This window comes from Astatotilapia calliptera, chromosome 2 (assembly GCF_964374335.1).
Source record: "Astatotilapia calliptera chromosome 2, fAstCal68.1, whole genome shotgun sequence".
Taxonomy (NCBI): domain Eukaryota; kingdom Metazoa; phylum Chordata; class Actinopteri; order Cichliformes; family Cichlidae; genus Astatotilapia; species Astatotilapia calliptera.
This window is the reverse complement of record NC_137423.1, coordinates 38,227,796-38,247,950: the sequence shown is the minus strand read 5'-3', so window position 1 is coordinate 38,247,950 and position 20,155 is coordinate 38,227,796. Positions and strand designations below refer to the sequence as shown.

Genomic DNA, 20,155 nt, shown 5'->3' with positions numbered 1-20,155 from the left:
TTAAATAGTTCTTTCGAGCCTTTGTACCGTTACAGCTGTTATAATTAGTCATCACAATCTGCACTCCAAGAATCCCCTTTACCGTCTGAATGTGAGATGTGATCAGGCATTAAATGGCAACTTCATGAAAAGTCTGTTCTAAATCTTTTGTGGTAGAGATGATATAGATATTGGTTTATAGCCAACACTTTATTTACCCCATTAAAACTAATATTATTGTGCTCAATAGACCAATCTCTGCTATTTTGTTTGTTTGAAGTGTAGGTCTTTATCAGTACTCAGTCAATGGGGATTTCCAGACAATGCATAAAGTACACACAGATATGAATGAAGAGACGCTTCAGCTTAGTGGTGGAAGTACTGAGACTGACTGAAAGAAGCAATCCAGAACAAAGCTTTTCAGAAGAACTCATTATAAATACAAGGTCTTCATTCAAAACTTGACTTAAGCCATAATAAGCTGTAAAAGTCAGCATACTCAAAGAATGGCTGCTTTCATGTTACTGTACTGCTAATGTATGATCATTTCAATGAGTGGTTGAGCTGGAGCTTTTTAGGCACCTAGGCCCTTTGACGGTGTGTCGTATTGCATTGTAACATATTTCAAAAGATAATTATATGTTTGTGCACAACATTATTATTAATGATCGAGTTAAAGCAGTGGAACAAATAACCCAATATTTGGAAAGGCAATGTGACATACAAAGAAGCTGACAATGGAAGTACTGAAAGTACATGAAAACAGTACCTTAGCAGAGTATATGGAGCTCTAAATGTCTGGACTCTAATCTTTCATCCGTATAATACAGGCATCTCAGACACAAAACACAGGAGCTCCACACACCTGGTTTTCAAACCTTCTGTTTGTGAGAGGCAATAAATCAGAAGAATTTAACTATAAAGGACAGGGGAGAGCTGAAATGCGTTGTTTATTTTGAACTGTGGTTCAAGCAAAGCTATTCTCACAGAAAAAAAAGAAAAAAATTAGTTGGAAATTCATATTGTAGGTCCCATTTAAATACTGCAGTACCACTTTCTATTTTTAAAAGGAAATAATGTACTTTGTACTCTGCTACATTATTTCAAAAGCATGAATTTCTTCTCCTTATTTACCATTTGACTGAAGTAAAATGACAATAATATGTATATTCTAACATTTGGCAGCTATCTTGAAACACACAGACAACACCTTGAGGCAACTATTGTTGTGAATTGGCACTACATAAATAACATTGAATTGAATCACCAGTAAAATCTGATAAAAATGAATACAGCAACAAAATATAGTTTTAAAAATCATGTTTCCTTTGGAAAATATACTTCTACTACCATATTCACTCTTGCATAATTCTCTCCTTATAATAAACAGATTTTACTTTAGGTGTCTTGGGAAGATAATACATTTGCACTTTTACTTAACCTCCTAAGACCCAAACTCTTCCATGACATGCATTTTTCATTTCTCTTTGATATTTGGGCTGATTGGGACCTGAAGAATGTAAAAACAAAGAATTACCAGATTTTTTTTTTTACCTAATTTTTGTTTATAAGAAAAATGAGAGCCACATATGAGCATATACATTTAAAATTTCAATAGAACAGTTGCAATATAAGGTCCTCATAAGTGGATATCAGGCCCTTGCAGAGCAAAATTGAGTATTTTGGTCTACATAACCCAAAATGTGATGTCCACATATGTGGACGCAGGTCCTAGGAGGTTAAGTTGGGTTGCTTCTTTTAGTCACTGATATAATTTTTGCATTCCCAAATCCCCCTCACCTCCTGACTAGTCTTTGTCTCCCCTTGTGCCACTTTGTTTAATCTTTACATACTACTCATAGAAAGTATTTTTTAAGGCTTTACAGCACTCATTTTTGGAGAAAAACACCAGGTTTCACACAATATCATATACTGTTTTACCTAAAATACATTTATAATTTACTATATTTTAATCATCCATCCATCCGTCTTCTTTTTACTGCTCATATGGGTTCAGATTGTGAGGGCAACAGTCTACGCTGAGAAGCCCAAACCTGGCCAGCTTTTCTAGCTTATCCATTATAAAAACCAAGTTGTTCCCAGACAAGCCAAGACATAATTCCTCCAGTGAGTCCTGGGTCTCCTCCTGGTAGGACGTGCCTGAAATGCCTTACCTAGGAAGGGACCGAGAGGCATCTTAATTAGTCAGATGCCTGAACCACCTCAACTGGCTTTTTGCAATATGGAGAAGCAATGGCTCTACTCAGTCCTTCTCAAATGAACGAGCTCCTCGCTGTCACAGGTACTACCCTTCAAAGGAAACTCATTTCTCAACTGATTTATATCAGGAAGCTCTTTCTTTTGATCACCACCCAGAGCTCATGACCACAGGTGAGGGTAGTAACGTAGACTGACCTGAAGCTCTTTCTTCCCCACAACAGATTAGTAAACTGTCCATAACACTGCACTGACTCAGTTCATCTGTCCATTCTCCTCTCACTCATGAACAAGATCCTGAGATACTTAAACTCCGCAACTGGGAGCCAGTGGGAGAAGAAACTTGTCTCAGAGCGGGCACTCTACAGATTTTCTGGCTAAGAAACATGGTCTCAGACTTGTAGGTGCTTACTGTCATTCCCACCACTTCATTCTTGGTCGTAAACCACTCTAGTACAAGCTGAAGTGGTTGATGAAGCCAACAGAATTATAAATATTAAAAAACATAAAAGTTTATGAACAGAATGGGTAAAGGGCAGCCCTCGTGGAGTTCAACACCCACCAGAAATGTGTCTAACTCACTCCTGGAATACAGACCAAACTCATGCTGCAGCTATACAGGTACTGAATGGCACATAACAACAGTCAAGATACTCCATACTCTGAAAACCGCATTGTTCCTGCTGCATCCAAAGTGTGACAAACAGACAATCAGACCTCTCTAATACCCTTCCCGGGAAGGCTCCTGATCTCCCTTTAGTTGAAAGCATACCCTCTCCTTGAACAGGCAAACCACACAACATTGGAGTGACATGGTGGCCTGGAATCAGACTACCAGGACCATTGCACCTAACTGTTGTTCAGTCCACAAGTTACTGAACCCCTATAGCCCCTCCTGTGGGTGGTGGTTCCACAGAAGAGCAGACCCATATAGCTTCTTTGAGCTAAGCCCAGTCAGATTCCATGGGCTAAGGCCTGGCCACCAAGTGCTCACCCTCGAGCTCCTACTTCAGGACTGGCTCCAGGGTGGGATCCCAGTAACTCTGTCCAGGGCAGAGTAAACTGGACCTTTGATTTGTTTTCCCCGCAATCATCATAGGGGTTTTTGTTATAACATAACATTATAACATTCTGGAACTGTTGGGAATTCATTATCCCATGTATAATCATTACAGCCATTAAACACTGACCTCACTTCTGTTTCATGTCTCTTTCTCTTAGACACACACAAAAAACTATACTTATAGTAACTAGTCTGTGCACTCAAAGCAATTTTACAAAACCTTGCATGCGTGGCATTTGCACGTGTTCCCCACACTTTCTGAAATGGTATCATATGGAGACACACACAGTTCTTGTGACAATGGCAAAGTCTCGCTTGAACTCCATCACCACTGTCTCATCACAGAAAGAAAATAAAAACAACAATAACAAAAAGAAAAAACAAGTCACAGACAAGACAGTTTCAATGTGACCTAAAACAAACATTTTCTTTGATTTGAGTCACAGTGGTTGATCTAAAATCCGCATCAACAGATAAAAAATGTGAAGCACCGACACAACAGTATAAAATTAAAAATTATTTGGTTTTTTTTGTTTATACTGTATCACTTCAGTAAAAGTGCACTTCAGATGCACTTTGTTACATTTGTCATGTTTTACACCTGCACTTTAACCCCGTGTTACCACGGCAACGGCAACGCGTCACACACAGGACTCCACCACACACACACACGCCGGTGAATCGGTTTCCGGTTCGGGTCTTTCTCCTGCAGAGAAGGGCTTCATGGCGGTAAAGAGGATATTTAAAGACTGAAATGCCAAATCCCGAGGACTGTCCGGTACTCTCGCTTTAACTGGAAAAATCGGTGCAAGTGGAGTCAGCGGCGCGTGGAGTGGATCGTATTGAGAGCTGCTGCAGCCAGTCAAGTCTTCTTAGTGGAGTCAAAATGGCGTCTGCGTGCCCACTCAGCTCTCGTCTAATCCGTTTGTGATTATTAGCGTGACAGCTCCATACATCCACCCTTGATTCGTTTCTACCGTTTCGGTTTCAAGCACTACGTGCTTTTAAAAATTATTTTGGAGCGCCATGTCGGACTCCGAGGAGGAGAGCCAGGACAAGCAGCTAAAAATCGTAGTTGTGGGAGACGGAGCGAGTGGGAAGGTGAGACCACCACACAGACACAAACACAAAAACGGACACCTACTCAACGTTAATTAAGAGGTAATGCTCGAGAAAATGTAACTTGTCCACACTGCGCACCATTTTTGCCTACTCAGTCACTTTCTGCTGACACTGTGCTGTCCACGCAGTAACCATGGCGACCGACGCTACTGTAGCCACGGCTGCTAATTAGCTAACAACAACGACAGAGGTAAATCACAACAACATCAACGTAACCCGGGGCGATTATGATTAAAGCTGACGTTTACACGGTCAAATAAACGCCTCAGTCCACGTGTCACTTTAGGTTCTCAATAAATTTTAGCCCACTTCTAGCTGTTATTCAGCACCTGTAGGGCTAACAGGCTAGCCAAGGACACACAAAACGAAAGCTGACGCTAAAGACAGTCAACTTCAGATGATGTTCAAAGGGTATAATTTATCTTTCGGATTTTTATTTGTCATTTTTACATTTTCATATTTAACCAATTTCATACCATACGGCTAATCTGTAAAGTACAAGTAAATTACAGTGACTAATAAAAATCAAATTTCCCCCTCAGCCATTGAGTTGCTACGTTTAGGCTTGTGGATCAGGAAAATGGCAACTGGACTAGTACGGTGACTTTCTACTGAACTGCCCCAACCTCTGAGCAATTCATACACCACATTTATTCATGTCCAAGCGCTTTCTAACATTCACACACTCCAGTGGTTCCGTGGGGTGGGTAACTTGGGCTTTAGTGTCTCACCCATGAATACTTTGGCATGCAGACTAGAGGAGTCATGGATCAATCCACCGAATTTCTGCTTGGTGGACGACCCAGTCTTCCACCCACACAGCCACAGGATGTATTTTGTTTTATTCAATATATTGGTATATTAAGGCTGTAGTTTCAGCTGTATGGTTGGAAGCTTTTTTTTGCCTTTTTTGACTATTTTTGAGCAGCACTTTAAATTCAATTAAAGCGTGTGAATAAATTGTCAGCCCTTGTGCTCCACAAACCACACAGCTACAGGAGAATGATAGTTTGTTTAGTATTTAATCCCACCCGTGACTTTGTGTTTACAGGGGGTAACTAATCCTCGACGTCACTTCACTCCTACATTGTAAACCAGTAACACAGCTAGAACAGATATGTAACCATAACAGATATGTTAAAGCTCCCTAATTTCATTTCAACTAACACAATGTCATGGAGCATGCTGGAATATCCCGTGCAGTCGCTCCTAAGATGCTACACTATGCACAGCATTGGCAGTGTGTTTAGGATTATTGTCATGCTTGAAAATAAAGCCGCTGCCACTGAGATGCTTTCCAGATGGTATTGCATAGTGGCATAGTGGATAAAATCTGATACTTGTACTTTTCTGCAATCGTAATTTTATCAATTTTGACAAGATCCCCAACACTTGTTGGCAGCAGTGCAGCCCCAAACCATAAAAGAGCTTCCACTGTGTTTTTCAGATGACTGCAGTCAGTGTTGTGCCTCTCTGCTGACCTCAGTACGTGCCTACAAACATTTAAAATTTGGAGTCATCACTTCATAATACTTAATGCATGATTTTCAATGCGGTTCTTGTATATTTAGGATAGCAGCATTTCTCCCTGTTTCCCTTCCTTAAGAATGGCTTTTTACAGATTCAACTAAAGAAATGGAAACATTGTGAAAAATAGTTTTTACTAGCAGCATTGTGAGATGCTGCTAGTAAAAAATGCCCAAGGGTATATAATATAACACTGGTTCTTCCCTGAGTTAGATCCCTTTTTATTTTTAAATTATAAAGTCAGTGGCTTAACAATGAAAAATCTAAGGTAGGAGGATTGGACTGAAAATAGATGGAAAAAGCAGCTAGTGTCCAAAGAAAAACTTGGAAATCCTTTCAGCAAGCCAGGAGAACTACTGCTCAAAACCCCTTTAATAAATACAATAAAGTCATGCTGTTTGGAAGAAAAATATAAAGAAATAAAGGATGGCTCGAGACTTCTGCACAGTACTCTCGTTTGCAGGGAGAGGATAATAGAATGAAGATGTTACAAGTGAGCAACAAGCTTTGCACTGTACTCCTTTTGTTGTCAGAGTTTTCCTATACTTACGGTAAATCTTTGCATAACATTAATGAAAGTGCAGCGTTGTTAGCGGCTGTTGAACAACCTATTTCAGTACAAATAATCTACTGAAAATCAGTGATGTGACGATTTAATGACTGTCATTATGCCTGTCTAAAAGCTTGGCACATGAGTGAGCCCTACAACACTGGGGAACTGTGCGTTTACATTTTATATTTACTATGAGGAAATAAGGATAAAACCTAATTACCACAGAACGGACATAGGGGTACAATAAACAGCAGCATGAACTAAATCCTGTAAAAGTTTGAGAAATCTAAACCGGGTTTTTCTGGATGTAAGAAGATAATCTTTATCTTAATGCAAATACACAAATTTCCTCCAAAAGTTATTCACTGGTGTTCCAACTTAAAAAAAAAAGGAGTTTATCAATGTTTCTTTTTGCCCAATAAGAAAATCCAGGGGTCTGTTTTTACAGAGTTCATGGACTGTAGTTTTGATTCTATCTCAAAGATAGCTGATGGACTTAAACCAGAAGCAAACCTATTAAGTCTACCCAGCCCTTAATCCATGTTGCATGTGCTGCTGAACATAGTTTTAGGACATGTGCCTGTGGTTTGGTCCTGTAATGTAGCGCTGAGATTGAATTTATGCCATGAAAAAATATTTGTTTATGCATTTATCCACAGTCTAATTGCCACCCACAGCTTGTATTTCAGTTCAGGAGGATTATGTCTATGTCAGACCCTGATGAAGGCTTCTAGATGATAATGTGTTGGTCTGTTATGTTGTTTCTTTTTTGTGCGTGTGTGCTTGAAAAAAAAAGTTAAAATATCACGTTGGTTATTTTTTATCGTTATACTTGAGCCACATAATACAGTACCTGGATTTAAAGGATTTTGTTTTAAATTCTGTTTTCATCCAGAGCTGTTTATCAGTATGATGTGTAGACTCTGGGACTTCACGTGTCCTGTTAAAGTATTTTTATTTGTAAAAATCTTTCCTGCCAGAATTTTATCAGTCTGCTTATTCTATAACTTTTCATAGTCATACTAAAATAAAATTTACTTCAACAGAAACTGGAGGACAATCCTTAACTTATTGCATAAAAATGATTGGAAACTATAGTTTATTACATTAAAATGTTTTAAAACTTGCGAGAGATAACATAAACATTACAGGTATGATAAACACAAATATAGGCGTTAAATGAAAAAGCTTGTTCCAAATTAAAATATTTCAACAAAACATATCATTTATGCTTAAAAAATCTTTTTCTGACCACCTTGTTTCAGTGAAATGCATATTTTCATTTTTCTGAATAATAATCAAAGCATGATGATGAATTCTCCAAGTCCCTTTATATTAAACTGCTGTTGTTCTCGCGTCTAAAACTCGGCACTGTGTAGGAACATAGAGGGTATAACAGTTGATAAAGACTGCAATTTGCTTTGCCTGGCTTTTGCAGCTGCTGGTTGTTTTCCATCAGTATGCCTTTTCTCTTCTGGCCAAGGACTCTCATTTGGCTCCAGAGAGAGGCCCTATTTAAGAAAATTATGCCTGGAAGCCCTTTTGAGAAATGTTGCTGTTTTCTCAGTTGATAGAATAAAATAACAGTGGGAAGAAAAACACATATGAAGACTTGTAATATAGTTGTTGCATTGCTAAACCTACACAAGCTAGTTAGTTCCTGTCCCCTTTCAAAGGCACTGGACTGAATCATATTCATTAAAGTCACTTAAAAAGACTTGGAATAAAAAGGCCTAACTTACATCAACAACAGTGGATTTTTTCCTAGTTACACCAAACAATCATTTGCAGCAGTGCATGGAGGTTGTCATGACAATTCGGCTATGTTTCGTCGTCTTCTTCTTCACCGCATCTCGAATCCCAGAGTGAACATGAATGTAATGCAGGGGATGTCAAGTGCCTGTCGGCTACACATCCCCTTTCAAAACTGATTTCTTGGTCCTCTGGGAGAAAGAAAATGAATGTAGCAGTAATGGTGAGACCCAATGAGAAAAATGAATGTTCTCATTCTGGAAAGTCGCCTTTTTTTTTCTTTTGGGGTGTGTGTGCAGAGAACACACAACTCAACTCAGTTCCCAGTAGATACGCTACATTAATAACCCTCACGCTGCTGCCAGGTGTCAGCTCGTCACTGTCTGAATGACTTACCTGCTTGTCTGTTTTGGGCAGAAAACAGGAGCCCTGCCCCCCGTTTTTGAGTAGGCACCGCTGACTGACATCTTGAATGCCGTTTCCCCCCTTATTAATGTCAATTTGCTCAGCAAATTGCAATCGGATCCGTTTTTCTTGGACAGCATTTTCAGCGATATTTTTGCTTGTGGTTGGTTGTCCATTCAGAAGTACAGCGAGATGTGGGGAGGCTTGTCCACCTGAGCGAGATGTTTTTAAAATATGGAGTCTCACATTTAGCCAGGCTCTTAAGGTGCTGGGTCTGACTTACACACAGGTCCATTTTTCAACCTGAGTTATAAGCCACTCGGTTTTTCCTAAATATTTGCTGTTCTCTGACCCATAGGCTAAAAAGGAGCTTTAGGCACAGGCCCTGTACATTAATGGATATTATACAACACCAACATTTATATTGGTTTTAACTGTTTAGGGAAAATAAGGAGGCAGTTTGATACCATGCTCCCTCTTTTGAATTGCATCACATTGCTTGCCATATTTTTTTCCCCCTCCCTCCCTGTTTCTTGTTTCAGTAGAACTTCCCCCCATTTCCCGGCATTGGTATCACTGTTGACCCTGTACTGTTCTCTGTTTGAGTGTCAGGATTACGCCAGCTTTTACATTCGCTGGTTAGCTCCAATTGTACGGTGGAAAAAAAAGGACTACGCAGAGGGAAGTGAGCCAAGCTACTGAAATGCCAAGACAAATGGCCAACGAGGCCAACACGAGCATGTGGAATAAATTTTTGCTGTCCGAGCTTGTTATGCCTGTGTTGTCAGTGATTGTTTGGGCTACTTAAATGACCGATTTTCTCCTTGTTGCGTCAGTCAACTCTAGTAATTTTTCAGTCACTCTTGAGTCTGTGACACACTTCACAGGCTGAGATTAAAAAAGTCTGCAGGTCTTGAACCTTTAGAGAATTAGGGGGATAAAACCTTATTCTGCACCCCGAAGGAAGTGTGAATCAAAAGCGCCTTTGGCAAAGGTTAGAATTACTCAATCAACAGGGTTAATTAAAAGATTAGGTTTACTTATAGTGGCATTCACAAGAAAACAAAAACTATTTACTTTAAGAAATTCTTTGTAAACCTTGATAAGGGGTGTCTGAAATGGCACCTACCCTGGAGAAATAGGGGCAAAAGCCTGTGTTATTTGAAGCATTATCTGACTGTACCTAAAGCTGCTGAGCATGAATGGAGGTAGATAAGGGCACGGGCTCAAGTGAAAGCTTAATGGATTGAAAGAGAATTTAGTTTTAAGTCCTCTAACCCTCAGTGATTGTCAAGCACCACATTAAAATGCATTTTCTGCCACATGAACACTCAGGGAATCCCACTGCTTCACTTCTCCGTTGTGTTTATGCAAGCACACTGCTCTAAAGATAGCTAATAGATGTTCAGCACCTCATTTTTCCCCCTATCCTCATCCATCAAAATGAATTAAACTTGGCATGTCAGGCCTGCTCTATGAATTCCCATGAATTCCCCCCCCCCCCAAAACACAACAGTGACAGTGATGGAGGTTTTATAATTTGTGGCAATTATTAGGTCTGCAGTCCGGAGACATGACACATACTCTGACACCTGTTTTGGTAATTCGCATTGATTTTCACTGTCACATCCAGCAGAGGAGGCAGGCATTTACATCAGACCCGTCTAGTCAATCACAGAGTATTTGTGGGAGCTTAAAATGGATGTGAATGATCACAAGTTTCAAGGTTTTGCTTCCAAAGAAATGCTCATTGTGGCTCCATGCTATTGTGGTAAAAAAAAAAAAATCACACAGAAGTGTTGTTATATGATAAATTATACCCTTGTATTTTTAGACATTTTAGAAAATAAAATATTGTGAAAAGCTTATTTTGGCTTTCGGTTGGTGTGAATGAAATCAAAGTTTTTCTTCTGCTGCTCTCCAATGACATGTTGCTTTTTTCAAGAAGTTCTTTAATGTAATATACCGTATATTTTCTCTGGAAGGAATTTTGCAGCGTCTTGCATTTTTCTTGGTCTATGTTGCGATTTGAATGTGTATGTGTAAATATATGAGACACATAATATGCACCCAATGACGGTTTGTCCCTGAATCCTTAAAGCATTTTCTTTTTAACTGTTTTGAAAGACGTATATTAAAGTCTCGCTGATAGCTGGAAAGTTGTTTGGCACTCATTCTCCACCTCTCTCCTTTTGTCTTTTTGTTTCAGACATCACTCGCCACCAGATTTGCACAAGAGGCCTTTGGGAAGCAGTACAAACAAACCATTGGTCTGGATTTCTTTCTGAAGAGAATTAGCCTTCCAGGTGAGACACCTTTGTAATCGTTCGGAGACGTGTGTGTTGCACGAGTGTGATGATGATGATAATGATGATGACTGATGATAATGCACAGCGAATGCTTAAAACACAACAGACTGTGTTAACTGTGAGAGGCTGTTTGAATTCTGTATATCTGCTAGAGGTGGGAATCACCATACATCCCACGATATGATATTATTGCAATTTTTTTTAAATATTTTGCGATATTCAGATTCTACATACATAAAGGTAAACTTTATCAATATTCATTTTATCTAATATCAAAGTCTCGCACTCAGTCTTTCTCTCATTTCAGTTTTATTGTTGACAAACTGAACGGTTTGTATTACAGTCTAGTCCAACTGAACTGAATGCAACCATCTGGTACAATTACAGCTATTCTGAACTATGCAATTTATGAAAACTATGCAGCCCCTTCAGCAACTGAAGAATTTGAAAGTAAATTAAAACAAAACATAATTTTACATAAAATAAAAAAGTTTTAAACTTAATTAAAATAAAACATGTCTTAAATTAAAATAAGTAAACACTCATGTTTATTGCTGCCAAAAAAGAGTTAAACACATTTGGACAGTGAAGGAATGTCAGGATTGTTGCTCAGAAAAAGGATCAACATGCTCTGAAGTCAGAGCACAAAAACCTTTTTTGTAACAAAATATCGATTTCTGCTGTCCCTGTATCGATACATCATTAGCAAACAAAATATCACGATACTACACAGTATCGATTTGTTCCCCCACCCCTAATATCTGCCTTAAGATTTTAGATCTTGTGTTTACTTAAAATTATGAGGGGTGAGTAGAGTATTAATAGAAAAGTTAATGAAGGTTCGACAAATAGGCTTGTTGTTCGCCGTCGCTTTTATTTCTGTTTTCCTGTTCTGCCATTTCCAGACAACTTCAGGTAAACTCAGAAGCTGAATGTGTCTTTTCTGGGAGCTCCTCATTGTAGAGTGTCTGTCATTTCTCAGGCTTATTCACTTTGAAAGGTCTTCTCTCCAGAGCAAACAGCACACACTCCCTCTCTTCTTTTTGAGTTGGGTTGGGGGGTTTCACAAGGCCAATGGACAGGTTATGTCCAAACGGGCAAGCCTTGCTCATAATTCTGTGGGCACGGTACAGAGTAAATACATTAACATTTTATATCCATAACGCTGATCCCCCAAGATCAACTGATCTTTGTCCTGCACTACATAAAACATTGATGTTCCTATTTGTTTAGGTTGAGCGCGCAGAAATAAAGCCACACTTTGTTTCCCCTTTAGATCTGTAAAATAAATGTTTATTGACGAATGCTATATTTAGACGAAAGCACTCCGTTTTTACTTCCTACCATGTGAAATGGGGATTTTCAGCATTTTAAATGGCATTTCTTGAGCCCTGCCAAAGCCTAAGCTCCAGAAATTTGCAAAGTGGCTCCATTCTTTCATTACTAATAAAACAACATTAAGCGAGGGCAAATTAAGTGCTAAAAGTAAAAGTTATGCTGATTTGTGACTTGGCTGAAGGATTCTATTTTGACTTTGTGTCAGTTTCAGCTTATGAGACTTAGGAGAACTAAACCCCCAAAAATGCTGTGGTGGAGTCGGGATGAAAAGAACCAACCATAAGCATAGGCTGGGCTCGGCTCCTTAATATGAGCTCGAACAAACGCTATTGATCGTGTGACTTCTCTTTCCAGTAAGTTTTGTTCCTGAAATAATCACAGATCTTTTTAGCGTTAAATTCGAAGCTTTGTTTGAATATAGTGTACATATGTCTGTATCACTGGGGCAGCAACAACACTGGGTTCAACAGCGGACTTGTTAAATGGCCCATTTTCTGGGGAATTGGGTGTTGATGAGCTGATGAAGAGGAGGGTGGCTGTACAAGCTGGGTGGTCCCAAACTTTGTTAGGACCCCCACCTTGCCTTGTATTGGAGAGGTTGTGTGGTTCTCTGGGTCTCTATGGGGCTGTAAGGGTCTTTTGCAGCAGGGGGGAGAGTAGCCTATAGCCAGCGTTGGCCCCTCTCACCATGAAGGCCCAGCTTGTCAAACTTAATGTACATTTTCCAATGTGGGGAGAGGTGAGGCGAGGCCGACTGGCACACAACAGCCTCCTCTGTGTGTGCTTTTTATAACAATACCTCTTCCAGATGTCCCTGCCAAACCAGTGAGGTACAGGCGGTGAAGGGGATTGAGTAGAGGTGAAATTTACTTGATAAATCCTGTCAGAGTTCAGCCTTCAGAAGCTTTTATCCTGCGCCACCTTCAAGACACTGGTTTTTCTTACCTTGTTATCAGTTTTTAAGGCTTGTCTGCAGTTTTCACTTTTTCCAAAGTGCGAGGTGAAAAATGTCAGCCCTGCAAAGTCAGCATGAATCTTTGAAACACAAATAAAGCTAGCGTCTGAGCACAGTGGATGGGTGGGGATGGGTCTTTAAGACACCAGGGAGCCATTATTCATCACACTTCTCAATGTAGCTTTACATTGACACTGTATAGTCTAGATCAAGTGACTGTAACCCTCAGCGTTTCCTTCCCGCACCTTAAAAAGGGGACCTGTGAAGGGTTTGAGTCGTCCAGCCGTGTCCAGCCGTGTCCACTGTGTATGCTCAGCTCCCCATTGCTCCTGGGCCTTCATCACACCAACATAAACTCCTCACTGTCTGGTCCTCCCTCCTCCTCTTTTTTTGACTTTTTTTTTCAACCACCCCTTTCATTTTCCAGAGGAAGAAAATATTTATTTGGATTTGGTTTTTGTGCCCGTCTTTCTCTCTCCCCCTCTCATCCACTCCTCCTTTCTCTTTCCACAGGCATAAGGACAACAGTCTTCTTTTCCTCTTATTTTCTGTTTAATTATTGCTATTTTTCTTAACAGCACATAATTCTCTTCACTTTCCTTACTTGGCAGGTTATGGCACAATGCAAACAGCTCTTCCTAGACTAATAAGAAGTCTTTTTTTTTACTGCCAGTGTATTAAGAATGTTTAAATTAGAGGGTAAGCGTACCTATTTCATCTCCCCTCAATCTCTGGGCTGGATATTCTTGGATGTGAGGTGTAGGTGATCTGCCAGTTCAAGAGCGCTAAGCATGAAAGATTAATTCCTGATTTATTGTTTCCATTATGTAAATCAACAATGTTGACTTTTATTATGGAAATCGCTCACCCAAAAATACAGGCTCCAATTACAGCTTACTTATCATTTCCACAGGATCTTGAGCTTTGTTAAAACAAACAAGTTAAAAGGAAATACAACATCTGGAGTAGAAACCCGCAAATTGGCCTTATCATTTTTTTTATTTGTGTTTTTTAACTGGTTAGCAGATAAATGCATTTTAGGAAATGAAAGTGCGAATGTAAACTCTAAAAGCCTCTTTGCCTCCCTTACAGAGTAGACCTTTGTATTTTTTGTCATTTAAATGTCAGTTTTTTCTAATATTGGAGTTTTTATGTTTTTTCTCTTTACCACAGGCAATTTGAACGTCACCCTGCAGGTGTGGGACATAGGAGGCCAAACATTAGGAGGGAAAATGCTGGATAAATACGTATATGGAGCTCATGTAAGGGCGCACAGAGAACCAGCTTTTTATTCTATATAACAAACATGTAGACATCTCTATTTATGCTGCCACTTCCTCTCTGGGAACTTAAGCCCTCTAACATGAAGAGAAAAAAACTCAGGAAGGAAAGAAATTTGTAAATCTGCAAACCAAATGTTAATACATGATTTGTCACATTGGAGAATAAAGTCATGGGAAGCACAGGAAGAATTAGTTTCCAGTTTGGTAATATCCGTGTATTGGTGACTCTGTGCATGCTTATTATTACAGTCTCAGCAGTCATTCAAAGCCTGCCACTCCCTCCCTGTGGAGGGAAATCATAATAAACTGTCATTTGGATTCATAGTGAAGTGCAGCAGGTCAGTGGAGCTTTAAAAAAATCCCTATATCTCTAGTTTTCACAGAGCTGCCAGACTTGGGTGGTTAAACTGAAAAATGTTGATAATACTGTAGGTCAACACTGTGAGCAATAAGTATAGTTGTAACCACAAAGGATTTGCAATTATATGACAAATGCAAGTAATCTGACTTATTTTGTAGGCTAAGTAACTTCCAGTGTTTTGATAATATTTGCCTCATATGCACAAAAGCTGACATGACTAAATGATCTGTTGACTCTCACCTTTTATTTAATGCTTGTTCACTGGAAAATTTTACATGCTGTTGATTAACATGACAGCCGAGCTTTGTACAAACACAACAGTTTGTGTCGGTGCTTACCAGTTTATACGCCGCAACTTAAGTGCCCGCAGGTAGCTGTGTTGTTTTACAGCAGATGACACACTCGTTCACCTTTAGATCATATCTTGTTTGAAAAGCCTAATCCTAAAACCAGTACTGAAGCTCTAAAAACATGCAGCAGTACGAGAATACATTTTTGTAATGTTTATCCTTAGAACCTGGATAAACGGTTGAGCATTCTTGTTCATTTCAGAAATCTATTTGGCTTAATTAAAGTCAATTTTTTCTCTTGATGTTTGCTCTAATATTATCTCTGTGTTCTTCCTTCGTGAGAAAAATCTGGTGCATCACACCGCCCCATTACGGCACTCTGCTTTGGGAGTTTGTCATTAGGGAAGTGTAGAAGTTTCACACCTTTTGTTCGGCACTGTGCATCCTGTAATCAATCATGGCTGTTCAGAGAGGCTCGCTGTAATTGTCAAGAGGGGTAAGCTGTCGTCGCCGACCATGCGTGTTGTGACAGTGCGTGTCCGTTGGACAAAAAGCAACAGACACCCCTCCAGTCATGTTGCATCATGCAGTAAACGTAGAGACATTTACTCTGGCTCATGTTCATTTCTAGACCCTTTTGAAAAGGCGAAGCCTTGTGTAGTTAGAGATAGTTGACTCATGCGATTATTATTTGTCTTGCACTGTGCAAGCACCTCTTGTATCTGTTTGCTTTTTGATTAATTTATGTGTTCATGTAAACAGCTCCTTCTGGCCTGAGTGTTTAACCAAACACGGCTCTTGTATCGTTGCATGACTGTTTCTGTCGTGCAGCGAGCGTTTAGGATTATGGAGGGAGGAGAAAAAATGTCTCGAAGCAGACAACCTTCATTCATTAGCTCAGACAGCAGATAACCAAACCTGACCTCCATTCTGCAGTGAATCTGCAGTATGCTTACACAACTGGGAGTAATTTATGTGCAAATCACTATTTTCATAATAAAAAAAGATCCTCAGCTTCGTTTTAGTTTCATGATAGTACTAAAGTTATGTTTGAGTGAATGAGTGTGACCCCTACTCTAAGAAGTGGAGCAGTGCCACCTACTGTTGCCTTCCTGGCTCAATTATATTCATGAATGTGACTATGTGGGTCAAAAATGAGTAACTGCCTCCCACTTGATTCCCTCAGAAGCAGCTGATTATTATTTTTTTCTCGGTCCAGCTACTTATCATATATTAACATTAAAATGCCACGCAGAATTAAGATTATTTTCAAAATCACAGCCCCTTTAAGTACATATTGATCAGTCAACATTTTTTGTTAAATGTCCCCGACCCTTAAAAGTTTACCTAAAATACACTTTTTACAAAGTTCTCCTCAAAAAATAGATAAAGCGTTGCAGCATCTTTGTATTGAAACTATGATATATCCTACAATATTATTGCTCAGTGTTGACTATAAAAAATGTGGTGAAAAAAATTTATTTGGCTTTTTAAAAAAAAAAAATTAGTATTTGCATCTTTAAACGGCACGATTTCAGCCAGCCCCTGTATACTTCAAGAGCTTCTGAAAATATGTACAGTATTGGAGAGTAGGTAGGTAAAATTTTACAGATTTGACACAATCCCACACAGGTCGCCCCACTAGGAGCAATCAATTACTTTTACAGAATGATCCTTGTTGGTAGAAAATAATCAGTATACATCTGTTATAAATGTGAACTTCTGAAATCGGTGTTTGTTAGCATTAACACTGTTTGCCTCCTCTTTGTCCAATACAGGGGGTTCTACTGGTATACGATATCACCAACTACCAGAGCTTTGAGAATCTAGAGGATTGGTTTAGCATGGTCAAGAAGGCCAACGAGGAATCTGATATTCAGCCAGTTATCTCCTTGGTAGGCAACAAAAGTAAGTATTGCACGAACAAAAAATAAAATGCACACAAAAAAGACCATAGACACAGACTATAAGAATGATTACACTGCTTTGAAAGAACTTTATTTGCAGGATTTTTATTTCAGAAGCTGCATATGAAATTAGGTTATTACAGGTTTTTGTTTGAGTATTTTACCCTGATGCATTTTTCATCTGAGTGCCTGTGTTTGTGTGGAGGAGTGCATATGTGATGGTAGCAGACGTGTTTGTTAGAGCACCAGATAACTGATTGGTGTGATAAGAGAGCGAAGTTTGAGAGCGATGGGAATGCTGATGTTTGTGAACTCCTGGGCGTGACTGATGATGATTTAATATGGGCCAGCAGACCGAGGCTACCGCTTATCTGCCCCCCTCACCCATCCCACAGTCTGATTCTGCTCTCCTGTCCCAAATCGGTTAAGGTGAGGGACTGGACATTAACCAGACGGCTCTTTTCCTATTAGCCTGCAGCCGTCCCAGCATCTCCAAAATAAAGACCAATAATGATGACTCTTTTAAACATCCCCGTGACAGATGTGGAGTCATGGCTGCCGTTGTGTTATTTTAAAGCGAGGCGTCACTGTGTGTGTGTGTTATGGTGACTGTCCACCTTCCCAGGCAATGATGAACGGTCAACAGAGCGGTGCCTACACACAGGAAACTCGCTAATGTTACTCAACGCAGATCATAGGTCACGGTTTAATTCGCCTGTCTAGAGCAGATTCTCTTGTCTTCACATCCGTTGCGTTTTCTAATGCCCCGGCTTTAACAGTGGGCGCCTCTGTATTTAGGCTGGAGTTTGGGATGTGCTGGTGAGTGTGTGTACTGTAATACTTAAGTAGTGTACATCCCGCTGTCAAGCTCCTCATCCACGCCCCCCCACACCCACCACCCCCACAGTTACTTTACCTCTAATGGCTCTAATGCTGAGAATGGTCCATGTGTGTTTTTTCTGTTCCTACACACTGAAAAAAAGAAAAACACAATCCCACACAGATTGCCCCACTAGGAGCAATCAATTACTTTGCGAGAGTAAGAATCCCCGAACCCTCCCATGGTGTCCGTTTTCTTTATTTTATATTTTCCAGGGTGCTCGGCAAAGTTAGTCTAGATATTCTTTTAATCTATTTTGCAAAACATCTACTGTTTTGTAGTACTGTGGCTCTTCCCTCCTCCAATTGTAATACTTTAACAGTGTTGTGAGCATATGAAAACACAGCATTCTTTGGTGAGCAGAGTTTAGATGGCTTTTGAATAGTTCCCATGATGTTGGGCTGAATGAGGCAGCATGTTTGTGACAACCAAAATAGAAGTACAGACATAACAAGGAGCTTATAAAAACACTACAGATTTATGTCTCTGTGATGTCTTAGGGGGAGATTGTGGTGTTTCACCACTCAGATATTTTTAGTGGTTCCACTTAGATTAACTTAAGGTGAACAGTGGCTGTGGTAATACTTACTTTAGTGGCCGTTTACTGCTGGAAGAATATTCAGATAAAAAAATATCTATAACAGTATTATAACAAGTTGATTTGACTACTAATAAAAGTCAACATGCATGCTTCAGTCAGATAATACTGTATTTGGCTTAGTGACAGCTACTATACACTGAGCTTTAAAATCCAGTACTACTACTCTTCCTGCCTTCTACTCTAATTTGAACACTGTCTTCTTTTCCCCGTGTACGGTAATTGAGCCGTCGAAGCAGACAGGTTCATTAGTGATGCCGTCCCCTCCTCTCCTTACCCTGGCCTGGCTGCCCTCCTGTGCCATGTCGCTGCTGGGAAACAGCCTTTCCTTTCTTCGGCTTTGAATGACCAGCTAGGGTTAAGTGTACTTGTTAAGCATCAGTATGCTGCACCCCATAACCCTCAACCTGCTGCCCAGAGTCTTATGTCAAATAATGGCACCACTTGTAACAATTCAGAGAGGGAGCCCATGAAATGTTTTATTGAGGGCTCACATATGTGCACAGAATTATTTATGCAGTTGCATGCACACACATGCACTTAGGTGAAAGAACACACTAGTCGAATTTCTGGGAAAACATTGGTAATGGAAGAATCCTAAGCTTCTGGTCTGTCTAAACACACTATAATGTTTATTACAGTGCATCCTCACGTAATACCGTATGGTACACAGGAACCTCTCAAGAGATATGTTGGCTTGTTATGCGGTCATCCCTTCCAACACTTGAATGCTTCATTTTTAGTGAAGTAACAAGTGCTGTGTGTTTTGAAAGTGCTCCAGATGATAAATTCTCCCTCTTTCTGCTTCAGCTGCGATGAGCCTGTTTGTGACTGTTTGCTTTTTAAACGAGAGATTGTCTGAAATCTGTGATTTAACAAAGCAAAAGCACAAAACCGTGGCAGTATTGATCCATATTTTTGCATCTTTTTTTTTTTTGCCAGTCCCGTTTGGCTCTTTTGCCATCAGAATTGTTGTCTAAAGGCAAAGAAAGATGCCCAACGGATTTACTTTACCACATATTTTTGCATCTTAATAAGAGCTGTTAAAATTGGCATACAGTGCTGTTGTGTTGAAATAACTGATGTTACTGTTCAAAATTAGTACCCATATTTCTTTGTAGGCATTAACTCTGTATCGTTTATCAAACCAATTTGTTTTTATTAAGTAGGGATCACAGGACCATGGCTCCCTCCCACCCATCACCGTTCCCATTGCCAGTGCTCTTTCCCTCAGGAACTCCACAGCATCCATCATTGACTTGTACAGCCCTTATTTGGGTGACTTAAATGGGTTCAGTTCTCTTAACCCTGCCTCATCACTCATGGGCTTTTGCTCTGTGGTTCTAACACTGTTCATTGCTGATCCACTCAGGCCTGCCCTGGGAAACATCTCTTCTGCAAGAAGATAAGGTGCCCGCATGAATGGAATCTAACCCTTCCTGCTTTCTTCTTGTGTTCTGTTTCTTTCTTTTCAAAGCCCTTATCTTGTTCCATCTCTCAAACATACTTGTGCCTTCATTTTCAGCCCTGTGCAAACACTGACTCTTTCAATTAAACACACTTATACCTACAAGTCCTCTTATCTCTCACATGTGTAGACCAACACCTCCGCTGTA

General features: G+C 39.8%; 1 protein-coding gene across 5 annotated transcripts in view; it reads left to right on the top strand.

Moving 5' to 3' along the window:
* Positions 1 to 3,891: 3,891 nt before the first annotated feature.
* rab28 (RAB28, member RAS oncogene family) overlaps positions 3,892 to 20,155 on the top strand; it is a 37,372-nt gene continuing 21,108 nt past the window's right edge. For all 5 annotated transcript variants that reach the window (XM_026146910.2, XM_080308661.1, XM_026146890.2 and 2 more), the window contains exons 1-4: positions 3,892 to 4,360; positions 10,828 to 10,924; positions 14,394 to 14,482; positions 16,933 to 17,062. In XM_026146910.2, the coding sequence (XP_026002695.1) occupies positions 4,286 to 4,360; positions 10,828 to 10,924; positions 14,394 to 14,482; positions 16,933 to 17,062 (391 nt within the window). In that variant the 5' untranslated portion in view covers positions 3,892 to 4,285. The remainder of the gene's footprint in view (positions 4,361 to 10,827; positions 10,925 to 14,393; positions 14,483 to 16,932; positions 17,063 to 20,155) is intronic.